We start from the raw sequence: 17,555 nt of genomic DNA, 5'->3' as shown, positions 1-17,555 counted from the left end.
CTTCTGACTCCCAGCCCCAGGCTGTAACCATCAAGCCACGCTTCAGGTCCAAGCAAATACAGCAAGCAAAAAGCCAGTCCTGGCCTGAGAGTAGAAGTTTATGCATTTCAACACCGGACTGGCAAACCTGGGTTTCTTGGGATTAACAATGGATTGGGAGTGTACTACAGTCATCTCCTCTCCTCCAATCTCCTACTCCTGTTTCCCCCACCTCCCTTCTCTCATTCCAGAACCAGTTCCCTGCCAGCACTGGCTGCTACTCCTGGAGGGTCTAAATGCTAATAAGGCTCGGAAACTCACCATCCCATTTCTTAAAGTTTCTGCCAAGGAGCAAAGAGGAATACCCAACTCCACTCTTTCTGGAAAAGAGAAAGTAGGAGTGTTGTTAGAAGCACAAGCCAGTCAGGCTAAGAGCCCAGGGGGGAAGTCTAGATTACAGTCTGCAATTACAGCTCCCAAAATTGCTCAAATGCAGACAGCGGAGCCTTCAAACTCTGGCTGATGGCCATGCATAATCAGAAACAGCACAGAAAACCTCGACTAGGAATGCTGGCCTACATTTCAGACATGCCAAGCACCAAACAGGCGCACCAGTGCTGAAGAGGGGAAAAAAAAATAAAAAGAAAGAAAAACCTGTTCTGCTGGGCCTCTCTGATAATACATTCAGGAATCGAAAGCACAATTCAAGCTTTCTGCCTGCCCTATCACACTATATTGAGGCAATTTCTTGGCAGAGTCTTAGATCACTTGGAATCACTCAACTTGGAGGAAATTTAATTTACAAGTACTAATGAAACACTACTTTTATACTAACTTAAGAACATAAACAGGATCAAATATACACCACTGCCTACTGCAGTTATTTCAAGCTCTCGAATGCACTTCATTTGCTTACTGAAGAGCAAAAGAAGTTGGCCATCTGGCCTGTAATATTTCTGTCTGCCAACAGACTTATAAACTTAGCACAGCAGAAGACACTAATAGCAAGACAGATTGGTACCAGAATTAAAGTTAAATGAACATAGAGGTTCGAATACACATATCTCCACCCACACTGATCCCCTCAAGTAGAAGACAGCACCCTATTGCCGCCAACAGTGCTCTGCACACAGTAAGCGTTCAAAAAATAGGATTGAATGAATGAATTACGGTCAAAATTTCCAAAGAAAAATAGAAGACTACCTGAATTCCATTTTCCCAAGGCTTACACCTCGGGCTAGATCATCATTATAAGAAACACTCAGGATGAAGATGATCCTGAAGGCAGTTATTAAGCGCTTGCTTTGTACTGAGCATTAAGCTAAATAATAATCAAATCAGACACAGTCCCTGCACCACACAGGGTTCAAGATCTACGAGGGAAGGGGAACAGGTATTTTTCCCCATTTCACAGATGAGGAAACTAAGGACCAGATACTTTAAATACTGTACCCAATTCCACAGAGCAGGCAAGTGGCAGAGCTGGGACCAGATCCTGGGTCTCCTGACTCACAATCCCATGCACTTTCCACTAGACTTCTTCACACTCCCAGATCCTGACGGCCGCCTTAGTTATCTACACAGGGGACATCCCTGCAGCCCAACAAAGAGTGGGAGGGGTTAGCAAAGTATCAAACATCCTAACAGCAAGTGGGCAGGGATCATGCCTATTGACTCTGTTACACTGTATTCTCCCACATGCTTAGTACAGTGCTCTGCACACACACACAGTAAACACTCAATAAAAGCCACTGATTAATTGAGGGCAGGAAGAGATCCTATCTGCTGTTCTGAAGTTGCTGCCGCACTATTATTATTGATATGGTATTCATTAAGTGCTTACTATATGTCAAGCACTGTTCTAAGCACTAGGGTAGATGCAAGTTAATCACGTTGGACACAGTCCCTGTCCCGTGTAGAGCTCACAGTCTAAATAGCAGGGAGAACCGGTGTTTAATCCCCATAGCTACTTGTGGGCAGGAAATGTGTCTACCAATTCTGTTACCCTGTACTCCCCCAAATGCTTAGTTCAGTGCTCTACACACAGTAAGCAATCAATAAATATGACTGATTTTACAGTTGAGGAAATTTAGGTGCAGAGGAGCTGAGTGACTTGCCCAAGATCCCACAGCAAGCAACTGGCAGGGTGAGGATTAGAACCCAGGTCCTCTAACTCTCAGGCCCATGTTCTTTCCTCTAGGCCATGACGCTTCTCATGATGACAGACTGTTTCGGGGTCAGAAGTCTTCCCAGGCTGGATCTAGGGAGCCATCAGGCCCATTGTCCAGCTAGGAACTGAGGTTTAGAGAGAATGTCTGCCAACTTGCGATTGTTTGGGGGCTGATTATCTCATTTGGGAATTGTCTGAGCTCTCCCCTACTCGTTTCTCTTCTGGCACATGCCTTTTGACCACTTCAGCCCTCATCAGCACCTACCTGAGGTAAGAGAAGGGAAGGGTGGTGAATTTCAAAGCAATTTTTCTGCCATCTCTAATAGCAAATTAGACAGGAGGAATGGTTGAAATTATTTTATGTATGGATTTACGATACATTTGGATTACCTGGGCCCTCCTCATAAAAACAGGCCTTTTCTACTTTGCCCCCATTTTATGTTGCGTTCGGATGAAGCAGAGAAGCTGAGCTTCTAGTTTGTGTTCAGGGAAAGCAGGTTAGGGGAGGAGCCGAGCAAAGGTTTCTCCATTTCAGCCAAAAGCAGGAGGAGAGACGGTGTGGCCTAAGTCCACCTGAGATCTCTCCTCCTGCCCATCCTGACCTGTGCTACCTCAGCCCAAGATCCTCGACCAAAATGGAGAAGCTTCCTTCAGGTCTGTGTCTTGGGAATGGGGAGGGAGATTGAACTCCCAGGGGTGAGTGGACGTAAAGTTACAGCGGGTCTGCAGATCCTGAGCAAGGGCATATCGCAGGACTTTATGTACTGCAGTCGCTCGAAACTGGGACAACACTTGTACCGTGACAAGATTGATCTTATCAAAAAGTTAAGAAAAATGAAGACTGCCTAGGAATTGAGTGAATTCCCGCCTCCCCTGGCCCCATCCCACTGGCCAAATTCCTAACAGCAGCGGAATTACCTAGAACATTTCTCTTAGCTGGACTAATTATATAGTTTGAGAGTTTATTGAGGCTTTCTAACTCATATGGTATTAACATGGCCCTGGCCAAAAGTATGACAGGAAGAAAGATTCATAGGAAGTTGAACTAAGGAAACCTTACACGGGAGAAAGATTCCGAGTACAAACATAATTAGGAAGCTCATTACAGAGAGAGTTGAAACAATCCCTTGGAAAAGCACATTTAATCGGTAACGCTTTTTTACAGCAGAGGCTTATTAAGCTCCATGGGACAGAGAAACCTGGGTTACTATTATTTGAAATCGAGACGATGCCTGGTTAGGGACAGCAGAATCAAATGAAGGTGACTAGGGAGTGATTTATTGCTGTGTAATTTATCTATAGAACTGGCAGGCCAAAATAATGAGGAAACTACACTACTTCACAAAAATAAACCATTTGTCCTTCGAAAAAGCATGAGCACTGAGCAATTCCGTAGTGGCTAACAGTAGGTTCTCAGAAGCTGTAATAAGCACTCCCTTGGAGGTGATACAATGAAAAGGTAAACTTTTATAAACAAATTTCAAGGAGAGAAATGAGTTTCCTAACAGTCAGATGGGGAGGATCTGCAGGAACACTGACAATTAAAGGCAACAACCAAATTCCTCCAAACCTGCCTATCTTCCTCCATACTTCCTTTGCCAGCTCAGGACCTTGAATGACATGATTAAACGCAGACTGTGGTGGGAAGCGGGAAGATCCAGCTTCTATTCCCGTGTGTCAGCTTCCTCGGCACATCCCCAAATCTCTGGGCCTCAGTTTCCACCCCTGGGGATTAAAGTTACCTGTTCCTCCTCCCTCTTAGATGGTGAGCCTTATGTGGGAGAGGGACTGCATGCCATCTGACTGCTTAATATCTACTCTAGCCCTTACCACAGTGTGCTTAATAAATACCACTATCATCATTATGACTGTACTTTCTTTATAAGAGGTGACTCAAGCAATAATGAGATCTCTAAGGAAAAATTTAAAAATATACACTTCTGCCTGGAGAAGACGGAAGGGTGACAATGAAAACTCTACTGAGGAAATTCTGCCATTTGTGATGTAAGGGATCCAAACATACTGTAGAAGGGCAACAAGGAACTCTGAAAAAGGAAGTCACCCTTTGAATCTGCCCAGCAGCCTTCTCTGCCCACACCATCCCTCTGGGCCCCAGGGCAGCAAGGGAGCCACAGGCAATGCAGAATAGGAGAGATGAGAAATCAGGCCTTACCATGACACCACTTCATGTGAAAATTTTTAACGGTCGCTCCCCAAGGAATTTCAAAAGACTTTCTTATTTCACCACCACCACTTACAAAAGCCCCAAGGGACAATGAAAGAAGGTTCAAATAGAGTATTACCGTTGGGGCAGACTGAGATGGGACAGGCTGATCGCGGCTTGTCGGTTGCTGAGAAGATTCCCCTCCTATGGGGCCCGTGCTTGATCCATTCAGTCTACTACTTCTCTCTTCAGCGATAAGATCGCGAATCTTCTTGAGCTGCTCAACTGATGCTTTCTTTGGAAATATGAGGTGGGTCTCTCCCTGAAATTTGCGAAGAATATGAGAGTTTGGCTTTCACTTTCATTTCTCAGAGAACTGGAGAGAATCACGGACACTCAGCTCTGCCACCAAGTGTGTTTTCATTAAGCGCTTTGGCTACAACGATGTTTGGAATTAGGGAACGTGATCCACCTCGGCTGCTTGGAGACATTGTGCATGGTGTCTGAAGCAGCAGCCTGTGACAGAACAGGGGGACGTGAGGAATCTGACCATATGAGTTTTCCAAGAGTGCGTCCTCCTTCTCCCCAACCCTCCCCTTCCCTGTTACAGGTGGGCCAGTCAAATTTTGCAACCCTTTCCTCTGACTCTCTGTTAAAATAGGGTTCTACAGTCTACGTTTAATCATATCATTCAAGAAGATATCGCACGGCTCTGCTCGCTGGCAGCTCTCAGTAGGATATGGCCAATTTGTTGGCATACCAGTTACTTCTTTTCAAATTGCAAAAAGCAAATGTAAAGGGATTTTTCAGAGAAAAGAGATGGTCAAAAAGCTTTAGGGAAAAAGCCTCAAAAATGTACTTGGCCTCTGCATGCCTCTTTGCAAAAGCAAAGAAGTGTCTTTCTTCCCACCACATAAATTACCATTGACATTACTGACATAAACAAAGATGTCTGTCTGTGCCCTGCTGAGGTTCCCTGTAAATCCCAGAGCAAAATGCTTTCCAGATGGCAGTGCACAAAACCAGTTCAAACTACAGCGAGCTCAAGTTTCTATGGGATTTTAAGACTCGCAACAATTTCCTCTTCAGGAAAATGGACGACGGGTACTGGGATTTAATTAAAATGTTAGAGCTGAAAAAGCATCTGTTCAATGGACTTCCTAATGACCAGAATAATGAAAAAAATAAAACAGCAACCCAGACGGCTAGTTAAACCTTGGATAGGAAAGAGAAAAAACTTAAGAAAAGTACTTACTTCTTCAAATCCCATTTCAAATAAACATTGAACTGCTCCTCTGACAGGCAGTAGTCTAGTGAAAAAGGCTGTATTTTCAATCCGAATAGATCTATATTTTTCCTCACTTGGATTTCTGTTAAGAGAAAAATGGTTCTTGGTTTTCTGAAGCTGGGAAAATACTGAGAAATGCAGCCAGCAGGGAAATTTGTTCTCTCCTAAAGAACTGTCAGGTCAGATCTAGATCCGGAAGGCACACTGCATGAAAATGATTTAAAACGATAGCTCCTTGAAAGGAATCTAGCTGAATTTGGATTCTAGTACTGTAATGTCTGTCACTCTGCATTTTATGCGAATGAACATAAAAATGGAAAGGGAAAATAACTATCAAGAGGGAAGGCTTTTTTTATTTTTCGTGAGAGTTCTGTTTTCTTACATTTAGTTACGAAAAGCCACTGGCCAGCTGTGTGACTCAGACCAAGGCGCAGCCTCTCTGTACCTCATATTCCTCACCTATCATGATAACAACCAGAATAATAATAATAATAATAAATAACATTTTTTATGAGCTTACTATGTGCCAGGCACTGTTCTAAGCACTGTGGTGGACACAAGCAAATCGGGTTGGACAGAGTTCCTGTCCCACATGGAGCTCACAAACTTAAGTCAATCAATCAGTTGTATTTATTGAGCATTACTGTGTGTAGAGCACTACACTAAGATCATCATCATCAATCGTATTTATTGAGCACTTACTATGTGCAGAGCACTGTACTAAGCGCTTGGGAAGTACAAATTGGCAACATATAGAGACAGTCCCTACCCAACAGTGGGCTCACAGTCTAAAATCACAGTCTAAGATCTTGGGAGGGTACAATACAAAAGAGTTGGTAGACATGTTCCCTGCCCATAATGAGCTTGCAGTTAAGAGGGGGAGATGGGCAATAATATAATTATGGGTATGTGCTGTGGGGCTGAGAGAGAGGGAAATAAAGGGTGCAAATCCAACAGAAAGGGTGACGCAGAAGGGAGCGGGAGAAGAGGAAATGAAGGCCTAGTCAGGGAGGGCCTCTTGGAGGAGATGTGCCTTCAATATGGCTTTGAAGGTGGGGAGAGTCATCATCTGTTGGATATGAAGAGGGAGGGAATTCCAGTCCAGAAACAGAACATGGGCGAGAGGTCGGAGGCAAGACAGATGAGATCAAGGTATAGTGGGTAGGTTGGCATTAGATGAGCAAAGTGGATGGGCTGGGGTGTATCAGAAAAGCAGCCAAGTAAAGCAGGAAGGGGCAAGGTGATTGAGTGCTTTGAAGCCAACGGAAGGGAGTTTCTGTTTGATGTGGAGTTAGATGGGCAACCACTGGACATTCTTGGGTGGGGAAACATGAACTCAGTGATTTTGTAGAAAAATGATCTGGGCAGCCGAGTAAAGAATGGACTGGAGTGAGGAAGATACAGGAAGCAGGGAGGTCAGCAAGGAGGCTGATGCAGTAATCAAGGTGGGATAGGACAACTACTTGGATTAACGTGGTATCAGTTTGGATGGAGAAGGAAGGGTGGATTTTAGCGATGTTGTGAAGGTTGAACTGACAGGATTTAGTGACAGACTGAATATGGGGGTTGAATGAGAAGCAGCGTGGCTCAGTGGAAAGTGCACGGGCTTTGGAGTCAGCGGTCGTGGGTTCAAATTCCGGCTCCGCCACTTGTCAGCTGTGTGACTTTGGGCAAGGCACTTCACTTCTCTGGGCCTCAGTTCCTTCATCTGTAAAATGGGGATTAAGACTGTGAGCCCCACGTGAGACCACCTGATCACTTTGTATCCCCCCCAATGCCTAGAACAGTGCTTTGCACATAGTAAGTGTGTAATAAATGCCATTATTATAAGAGAAGCAGCGTGGCTCAATGGAAAGAGCACGGGCTTTGGAATCAGAGGTCATGGGTTCAAATGTCGGCTCTGCCAATTGTCGGCTGTGTGACTTTAGGCAAGTCACTAAACTTCTCTGGGCCTCAGTTACCTCATCTGTAAAATGGGGATTAAGACTGTGAGCCCCCCAAGGGACAACCTGATCACCCTGTAACCTCCCCAGCACTTAGGACAGTGCTTTGCACATAGTAAGCACTTAATAAATGCCATAAAAAAAAATGAGAGCTGAGTTGAGGATAACACCAAGGTTATGGGCTTGTGAGGCAGGAAGGACGGTGGTGCTGTCTACAGTGACAGGAAAGTCAGGGAGAGGACAGGGTTTGGCTGGGAGACAGACAACAAGTTCTGTTTTGGCCATCTATAATATCCCTCTTCTCTCTTCCCCATAACTGTGTGCCCCAGGTGAAGCAGGGACTATATCTGATCTGATTGTGTTGTATCCACACCAGAATTTAGTACATGATGCTTGACTCACAGTGAGTACTTCTAAAAGACATTATCGTTTAAAAGGAAGGGAAATGAGGGCTGGCTTTAGAAGGCAAGCATTATTGTTATATTGTACTCTCCCAAGTGCTTAGTACAGTGCTCTGCACACAGTAAGCGCTCAATAAATATGGTTGAATGAATGATTGAGCTGTCACCCTGGGAACTGTGCTGCTGGGAGTGGGGGATGCACATAGTACGACATGACGGCATCACGCAGGATGACAGAGGCAGTAGAACATCTCAAATCGTTTTATGGACAATGCTTTATTGAAGATGATAAATGTCAAAAAATTCTCAAAAATAGATTTCCCTGGCATCCCAAAATGATGAAACAGAAAGTGAGGTATAAAGGGCATTTGGGTAGCAGGTCGCTCTTGAAGGAGACGATGAAAATTCAACATGAATTTGGTAAATGGGGGACATGATCAGAAACAAACCAGAATGCAAATGCAATAAGGAAAAGGTCAAAGGTTACTGTCCTTGCAGCCCCCTAGACTGTAGGAGATAAGACTGAAGGGTGAACTTGATGAATATAAAGCGTTACTTGGGTATCTGGTTATTCTCCAGCTCCAAAAACTGGAACTAAGAATAAACAGGCTTCCATTGCAGCATAAAGAATTTTAGTTAGGTATCAAGAAATTAGCAAAGGGAGAAATTATTGAACATTGCAATATGTTTCTGAAAGAGTGGTGAAGTTTTCTCCCACCTTTGTCCTCTTGCTTCGGCCCTTTCTCAGCCTGGAACTTCTTCAATCAATGAAATTGATTGAGTTACTGCCCTCAAGGAGTTTACTCAGATCCACTGGACTACAGCTGTCCCCATCTACAAAGCCCTTTATTAAATCATGTCTTCTCCAGGGAGCCTCTCTTGATCAATTCCTCTTCCTCTCAGGTTGTATCGCCTCAACAACCATTCCAGCATCAACTCTGCCTCGGTTTACTCATAATCACCCATAGCACCTGTGTCCATATTGACTCTGCAGCTTAAATGCTCACTACAGCAGGTCCTGTGGAAGGAGCACAGGCTTGGGAGTCAGAGGACCTGGGTTCTAATCCTGGCTTTGCACTTGTCTGCTGGGTGACCTTGGTCAAATCACTTCATTTCCTCTGAGCCTCAGTTTCCTCATCTGTAAAATGGGGATTAAGACTGTGAGCCCTGTGTGGGACAGGAACTGCGTTGAACCCAATTATCCTGTATCTACACCAGTGGTTAGAACAGTGCCTGGCACACAGTAAGCACTTAGAGAAGCAGCGTGGCTCGGTGGAAAGAGCACGGGCTTTGGGGTCAGGGGTCATGGGTTCAAATCCTGGCTCTGCCAACTGTCAGATGTGTGACTCTGAGCAAGTCACTTAACTTCTCTGTGCCTCAGTTACCTCATCTGTAAAATGGGGATTAAGACTGTAAGCCCCCCGTGCGACAACCTGATCACCTTGTATCCTCCCCAGCGCTTAGGACAGTGCTTTGCACATAGTAAGCCCTTAATAAATGCCATAAAAACCCCAAATATCACAATTATTATTATTATTATTATATCCAGCCACTTCCTCCTCGCACAATGTTGCCACGTCCATCTCACGCTACACTTTAAGTTCCTTGAGGGCAGAGATCACGTCTACTACATCTACTGAACTCTTTCAAAAGCTTACTACCATCCTCTGCACATAGCAGGCACCCAATAAATGCTATTGATTGATTGATTCTCTAGGGGTTTATGTACACAGAAGAGCCCTATTTTTTGTGCTGATTAAAGTCTGCTCCTCCTTCTAGCCCCCAGGGTGGCTCCATTACTTATTGATGGCCATGGATTTCTAAAGTTAGCCTAACAATGAAAAGCTGCCAGAAACTCAGAGAAAATGTATTTTAAAATCCACTTTCTGTCCCCTAATATCTGTCTCCCTGTGACTGCAAAGAAATCCTCCGGTGGTCACATCTGACAAACACGATTCAAAGTCAGTACTTCCCAACTTGGCTGGGAACCAGGAAAGGAGGTAAGGTGACTCAGGAAACTACCAATGGTCCACGCAAGTCAGAGGGGCCTGTGTGACTAGGGAATTATGAGAAGTAGAATGGCCTGGAGGAAAGAGCACGGGCTTGGGTCTCAGGGGACTTGGGTTCTAATCCCAGCACTGGCACTTGCCTGGATGACCTTATTCATTCATTCATTTAATTGTATTTATTGAGCGCTTACTGTGTGCAGAGCACTGTACTAAGCGCTTGGGAAGTACAAGTTGACAACATATAGAGACGGTCTCTACCCAACAACGGGCTCACAGTCTAGAAGGGGGAGACAGACAACAAAACATATTAAAAAAATAAAATAGAGTAGTAAATATGTACTAGTAAAATAGAGTAATATGTACAAACATATATACAGGTGCTGTGGGGAGGGGAAGGAGGTAGGGCCGGGGGATGGGGAGGGGAAGAGGAAGGAAGGGGCTCAGTCTGGGAAGGCCTCCTGGAGGAGGTGAGCTTTCAGAAGGGCTTTGAAGGGAGGAAGAGAGCTAGCTTGGCAGATGTGCAGAGGGAGGGCATTCCAGGCCAGAGGGAGGATGTGGGCCGGAGGTCGACGGCGGGACAGGCGAGAACGAGGCACAGTGAGGAGGTTAGCGGCAGAGGAGTGGAGGGTGCGGGCTGGGCTGGAGAAGGAGAGAAGGGAGGTGAGGTAGGAGGGGGCGAGGTGATGGAGAGCCTTGAAGCCGAGAGTGAGGAGTTTTTGCCTGATGCGTAGGTTGACTGGTAGCCACTGGAGACTTTTGAGGGGAGTAACATGCCCAGAGTGTTTCTGCACAAAGAAATCCGGGGGGCAGCGTGAAGTATAGACTGAAGTGGGGAGAGACAGGAGGATGGGAGATCAGAGAGGAGGCTGATGCAGTAATCCAGTCGGGATAGGATGAGAGATTGAACGAGCACTTTATTTCTCTGGGTCTCACTTTCATCATCTATAAAATGGAAATTATAGACCTGTTCTTCCTTCCTGTTAGATTGTAATTGGCAGCAGGAGACCCTGTGGTGACTCTGGCCAAGGGGCAGGAGAGGACATTGAGCATGCTCACTGGGGAGCCCCAACCGCAAACCCTTTTCCTGGCAGAAGTCAAGACTGCCACACTCCCTGTGCCCCTCCCATCCATCACCCACTCCTCAGACAGACTATTCTAGAATCTGAGATGGGGAGGGGAGGCAAAGCCCCTTACCTTTCATAGGCTCTGCACACTGAGTCTGATCTAGATAGCATGGCACAATTTCCAAAAAACACTCAAGCCAGACAGTTTGGCACCTAATGCAACTCACAAGTCCAATTCACTGCCACAACTGTCTGCCTGGAGGAAGTACATTTTCCTGGACTTAAGTTTGTTTCTTTTAAATGATATTTACTAAGAACTTACTATGTTCTAGGCAGTGTACTACGTGATGAGGTAGATACAAGATAATCAGGTTGGATACAGTCCATGTGCTCAGCCTTAATGCCCACTTTACAGGTGAGGTATCAGACACAGAGAAGTTAAGTGAGTTGCCCAAGGTCACAGTGCAGACCTCGGATTAGAACCTGGGTCCTCTGATTCCCAGGCCCATGCTCTTTCTACTAGGCCACGCTGTTTCTCAATTATTTAACAATTTTAACTTGCTGCATTGCTTCTGTTTTCTCTGCACTGCCTCTGGTTTCAAGCATTAACCTTCCCTGAAAGGGAGGTAGCAGTAGCTCAATACCCCTTCCCTGAATTCAAAGTGGAAAAGAAAGCTAGCCCCACTTGAGAACAGCAGAGGGTCATGGCTGGGTCTTCTGGCCATAAACAGAAAGCACTGGCTTCCAGCCAAAAGGAGTGTAAAGCATAAATGGAATTCTAGTCTAAATTCCTATGCCTCTGACTCACCCCCTTAAAGGGGATCCTAATCCTCCTCGACCTCTCAGCTGCCTTCGACACTGTGGATCACCCCCTTCTCCTCAACACGCTATCCAACCTTGGCTTCACAGACTCTGTCCTCTCCTGGTTCTCCTCTTATCTCTCCGGTTGTTCATTCTCAATCTCTTTTAGAGGCTCCTCCTCCCCCTCCCATCCCCTTACTGTGGGGGTTCCTCAAGGTTCAGTTCTTGGTCCCCTTCTGTTCTCGATCTATACTCACTCCCTTGTTGACCTCATTCGCTCCCACGGCTTCAACTGTCATCTCTACGCTGATGACACCCAAATCTACATCTCTGCCCCTGCTCTCTTCCCCTCCCTCCAGGCTCACATCTCCTCCTGTCTTCAGGACATCTCCATCTGGATGTCTGCTCGCCACCTAAAACTCAACATGTCCAAGACTGAACTCCTTGTCTTCCCTCCCAAACCCTGCCCTCTCCCTGACTTTCCCATCACTGTTGATGGCACTACCATCCTTCCCGTCTCACAAGCCTGCAACCTTGGTGTCATCCTCGACTCCACTCTCTCATTCACCCCTCACATCCAAGCCGTCACCAAAACCTTCTGGTCTCACCTCTGCAACACTGCCAAGATCCACCCTTTCCTCTCCATCCAAACCACTACCCTGCTCGTTCAAGCTCTCATCCTATTCCGTCTGGACTACTGCATCAGCCTCCTCTCTGATCTCCCATCCTCGTGTCTCTCCCCACTTCAATCCATACTTCACGCCACTACCCGGATTGTCTTTGTCCAGAAACGCTCTGGGCATGTTACTCCCCTCCTCAAAAATCTCCAGTGGCTACCAATCAACCTACGCATCAGGCAGAAACTCCTCACCCTGGGCTTCAAGGCTGTCCATCATCCCGCTCCCTCCTACCTCACCTCCCTTTTCTCCTTCTCCAGCCCAGCCCACACCCTCCGCTCCTCTGCCGCTAATCTCCTCACCGGGCCTCGCTCTCGCCTGTCCCGCCATCGACCCCCAGCCCACGTCATCCCCCGGGCCTGGAATGCCCTTCCTCGGCCCCTCCGCCAAGCTTGCTCTCTTCCTTCCTTCAAGGCCCTACTGAGAGCTCACCTCCTCCAGGAGGCCTTCCCAGACTGACCCCCCTCCTTCCTCCCCCCCTTCTCCCCCTCTCCATCCCCCTGCCTTACCTCCTTCCCTTCCCCACAGCACCTGTATATATGTATATGTTTGTATGCATTTATTACTCTATTTATTTATTTATTTTACTTTTACATATTTATTCTATTTATTTTATTTTGTTAATATATTTTGTTCTCTGTCTCCCCGTTCTAGACTGTGAGCCCACTGTTGGGTAGGGACCGTCTCTATATGTTGCCAACTTGTACTTCCCAAGCGCTTAGTACAGTGCTCTGCATAGTAAGTGCTCAATAAATACGATTGATTGAATGAATGAATTACCCATGCTGTTCCCCTGGCCTGGAAATCTCTCCAACCCCCAACATACCACCCGCAGGCAAATCTACCAAATCAAAGCCCTTCTAAAACACATAGTAAGCACTTAATAAAAATCATTATTATTATTACTATAGGAGGAGTTTAAAGATATGGTTTGTTCCAATGACTGCATCAGAAGGGAGCAGAACTTGTGACTTTTAATGTTAGACTTCCCAAATCTGAAAATGGCAAGTGATACTGTCCAACTCGATTTGCTGGTGCTTAGTACAATGCCTGGCACATAGTAAGCACTTAAATACAATTATTATTATTATATTTTCCAAATACCAATTTGTTGAGATGGCTTAAGTTAAAAAAAAAAAGACAGGGAGCATACTGAACTCTTTGCCCCCTGTGACACTAATCAAATCCCTATTTTTTGTGGAGCACCGTTTTCAGAAAATACCCCTTACCAGTCTCCCCCGAACTCAAAGCACTGATCCACCCCTTTCTCCCCACAAAAAGAAACCCTACACAACCAGGATGATTCCACTGGGGAGTCAAGAGATTGACAGCCAAATCCCGAGGGAAAAAGACATCCAAGTCACTGCTCTACATTATCCTGGGGGTGCTTTAGAGTTTCCAGGGTCTTAATAATAGTAACCATCATCAATCGTACTTATTGAGCGCTTACTGTGTGCAGAGCACTGTACTAAGCGCTTGGGAAGTACAACTTGGCAACATACAGAGACAGTCCCTACCCAACAGTGGGCTCACAGTCTAAAAGTCTAATAATAACGATGGCGTTTGTTAAGCGCTTACTATGTGCCAAGCACTATTCTAAGCGCTGGGGGGGATACAAAGTAATCAGGTTGTCCCACATGGGGCTCACAGTCTTAATCCCCATTTTACGGATGAGGTAACTGAGGCCCAGAGAAGTGAAGTGACTTGCCCTAAGTCGCACAGCTGACAAGCGGAGGAGCCGGGATTAGAACCCATGACCCTTTTAGACTGTAAGCCCACTGTTGGGTAGGGACTGTCTCTATATGTTGCCAGTCTGTACTTCCCAAGCGCTTAGTACAGTGCTCTGCACATAGTAAGCGCTCAATAAATACGATTGATGATGATGATGATGACCTCTGACTCCCAAGCCCGGGCTCTTGCCACCGAGCCCCGCTGCTTCTCTTTTGTCAGAAGAGAAGCTTTTCTTTCTTTTTCAAAAAGAAATCTTTTTCAGACTTCTTCAAGGTGCTGGATTAGTACCAGTGCAGAGCGCGTGGTACAGTGCTCTGCACATAGTAAGCGCTCAATAAATACGATTGATTGATTGATTGATTGGATTGGTTTTCCTGTCCTGAGAATGACAAAGCAGCGAGCGGCAGGGAAATACTGGGGTAGATACGAGATAAATCAGGTCCCACAAAGGGGCTCAAAGTCTATGTAGGAGGGAGAACAGGTATTAAATCCGTTGTTGGGTAGGGACCGTCCCTATCTGTTGCCGATTTGTACTCCCCAAGCGCTTAGTACAGTGCTCTGCACACAGTAAGCGCTCAATAAATACAATTGAATGAATGAATCCCCATTCTGCAGAGGGGGAAACTGAGGCGCAGAGGAGTTAAGTAACTTGTCTAAGGTCACCCAGCAAGTAAGTGGAGCAGCCGGGCCTAGAAACCCGGGCCCGTCCTCTAACCTCTTTTCATTCATTCATTCATTCATTCAATCGTATTTATTATTTTAGACTGTGAGCCCACTGCTGGGTAGGGACTGTCTCTAGATGTTGCCAATTTGTACTTCCCAAGCGCTTAGTACAGTGCTCTGCACATAGTAAGCGCTCAATAAATACGATGGATGATGATTTATTAATAATAATAATGGTATTTGTAAAGGACTTACTATGTGCCAAGCACTGTCCTAATTTATTGAGCGCCTATCTGTACTTTCCAAGCGCTTAGTACAGTGCTCTGCACATAGTAAGCGCTCAATAAATACGATTGATGATGATTTATTAATAATAATAATGGTATTTGTAAAGCACTTACTATGTGCCAAGTACTGTTCTAATTTATTGAGCGCCTATGGTGTGCTGAGTACTGTACTGAGCGCTTGGAAAGTAAAAAAACCCAGGCCTGTGCTCTGATCTTTTCATTCATTCATTCAATCGTATTTATTATCATTAATAAGAATAATGATAATAATAATGATGGCATTTATTAAGCGCTTACTACGTGCAAAGCACTGTTCTAAGCGCTGGGGAGGTTACAAGGTGATCAGGTTGTCCCTACGTGGGGCTCACAGTCTTAATCCCCATTTTACAGGTGAGGGAACTGAGGCCCAGAGAAGTGAAGTGACTTGCCCAAAGTCACACAGCTGACAATTGGTGGAGCTGGGATTCGAACCCATGACCTCTGACTCCAAAGCCCGGGCTCTTGCCACTGAGCCACGCTGCTTCTCTAGTTGGTATCATCTAGTTGGTACCATCTAGTTGATGGTATTTGTTAAGCACTTACTATGTGCCAAGCACTGTTCTAACTTATTGAGCGCCTACGGTGTGCTGAGCACTGTACTAAGCGCTCGGAAAGTACAATTTGGCAACAAATAGAGACAGTCCCTACGCAACAACGGGCTCACAGTCTAGAAGTGTCTAAAAGGCAATTATCAAGAAGGGACCATCTCTGTCTGCTGCTGATTTGTACTAGCGCTTAGAACAGTGCTTTGCACATAGTAAGCGCTTAACAAACTCCATCTTTATTATTATTATTATTATTATTATTATTATTATTATTATTACTACCCAAGCACTTAGAACAGTGCTTTGCAGAGAGTAACCGCTTAACAAACGCCATCATCACGATTATTACTACCCAAGCGCTTAGAACAGTGCTTTGCACAGTGAGCGCTTAGACGCCATCATTACTATTATTAGTATTACTATCCAAGTGCTTAGAACAGTGCTTTGCACAGAGTAAGCGCTTAATGCCATCATACTATTATTATTATTACTACCCAAGCGCTTAGAACAGTGCTTTGCATAGGGTAAGCGCTTAACAAACGCCATTATACTATTATTATTACTACCCAAGTGCTTAGAACAGTGCTTTGCACATAGTACGTGCTTAATAAATGCCATCGTTATTATTAAACGCCATCGTTACGATTATTATTATTACTACCCAAGCGCTTAGAACAGTGCTTTGCAGAGTACGCGCTTAATAATGCCATCATTATGATTATTAACAAACGCCATCATACTATTATTATTACTACCCAAGCGCTTAGAACAGTGCTTTGCACATGGTAATCGCTTAAATGCCATCATTATTATTAGCAGTATTAAACGCCATCATTACAATTATTATTATTACCCCAGCGCTTAGAACAGTGCTTTGCAGAGTGTAAGCACTTAACAAACGCCATCATACTATTATTATTAGTACGCAAGCGCTTAGAACAGTGCTTTGCACATAGTACACGCTTAATAAATGCCATCATTATTATTAAACGCCATCATTGCGATTATTATTATTACTACCCAAGCGCTTAGAACAGTGCTTTGCAGAGAGTAAGCACTTAACAAACGCCATCATACTATCATTATTACTACCCAAGCGCTTAGAACAGTGCTTTGCACATAGTAAGCGCTAAATAAATGCCATCATCATTATTATTAGTATTAAACACCATCATTACGATTATTATTACTACCCAAGCACTTAGAACAGTGCTTTGCACAGGGTAAGCACTCAAACGCCGTCATACTATCATTATTCCTACCCAAGCGCTTAGAACAGTGCTTTGCACAGAGTAAGCGTTTAATAAATGCCATCATTATGATTATTAACAAATGCCATCATCCTATTATTACTATCCAAGCACTTAGAACAGTGCAGAGTAAGCGCTAAATAAATGCCATCAATATTATTAGTAGTATTAAACGCCATCATTACGATTATTATTACTACCCAAGCGCTTAGAACAGTGCTTTGCACAGAGTAAGCGCTTAATAAATGCCATCATTATTAGTAGTAGTATTAAACACCATCATTATGATTATTATTATTACTACCCAAGCGCTTAGAACAGTGCTTTGCACAGGGTAAGCGCTTAATAAATGCCATCATTATGATCATTAACAAACGCCACCATACTATTATTACTACCCAAGCACTTAGAACAGTGCTTTGCACATAGTAAGCGCTTAATAAATGCCATCATCATTATTATTATTTGCCATGATTACGATTATTATTACTACCCAAACGCTTAGAACAGTGCTTTGCACAGGGTAAGCACTCAAACGCCATCA

The 17,555-nt window shown here is 44.8% G+C and overlaps 1 protein-coding gene across 2 annotated transcripts in view; it reads right to left on the bottom strand.

Moving 5' to 3' along the window:
- The window catches only part of NGLY1 (N-glycanase 1), a 57,263-nt gene that overhangs the window by 29,582 nt on the left and 10,126 nt on the right, over positions 1-17,555 (bottom strand). The window contains exons 1-3 of one of the 2 annotated variants that reach the window (XM_038742135.1): positions 8,664-8,841; positions 5,569-5,683; positions 4,453-4,635 (exon numbers count right to left, since the gene is read on the bottom strand). In XM_038742135.1, coding sequence (XP_038598063.1) covers positions 4,453-4,635; positions 5,569-5,583 — 198 coding nt within the window. In that variant the 5' untranslated portion in view covers positions 5,584-5,683; positions 8,664-8,841. Of the gene's footprint in view, positions 1-4,452; positions 4,636-5,568; positions 5,684-8,663; positions 8,842-17,555 lie in introns of those variants that run through there. The other variant, XM_038742134.1, reaches the window with a different exon arrangement.

This window comes from Tachyglossus aculeatus, chromosome 2 (assembly GCF_015852505.1).
Source record: "Tachyglossus aculeatus isolate mTacAcu1 chromosome 2, mTacAcu1.pri, whole genome shotgun sequence".
In the NCBI taxonomy this organism is placed as follows: Eukaryota; Metazoa; Chordata; class Mammalia; order Monotremata; family Tachyglossidae; genus Tachyglossus; species Tachyglossus aculeatus.
Note: the sequence above shows the minus strand (reverse complement) of the source record. Positions and strands in the feature narration are given on the sequence as shown.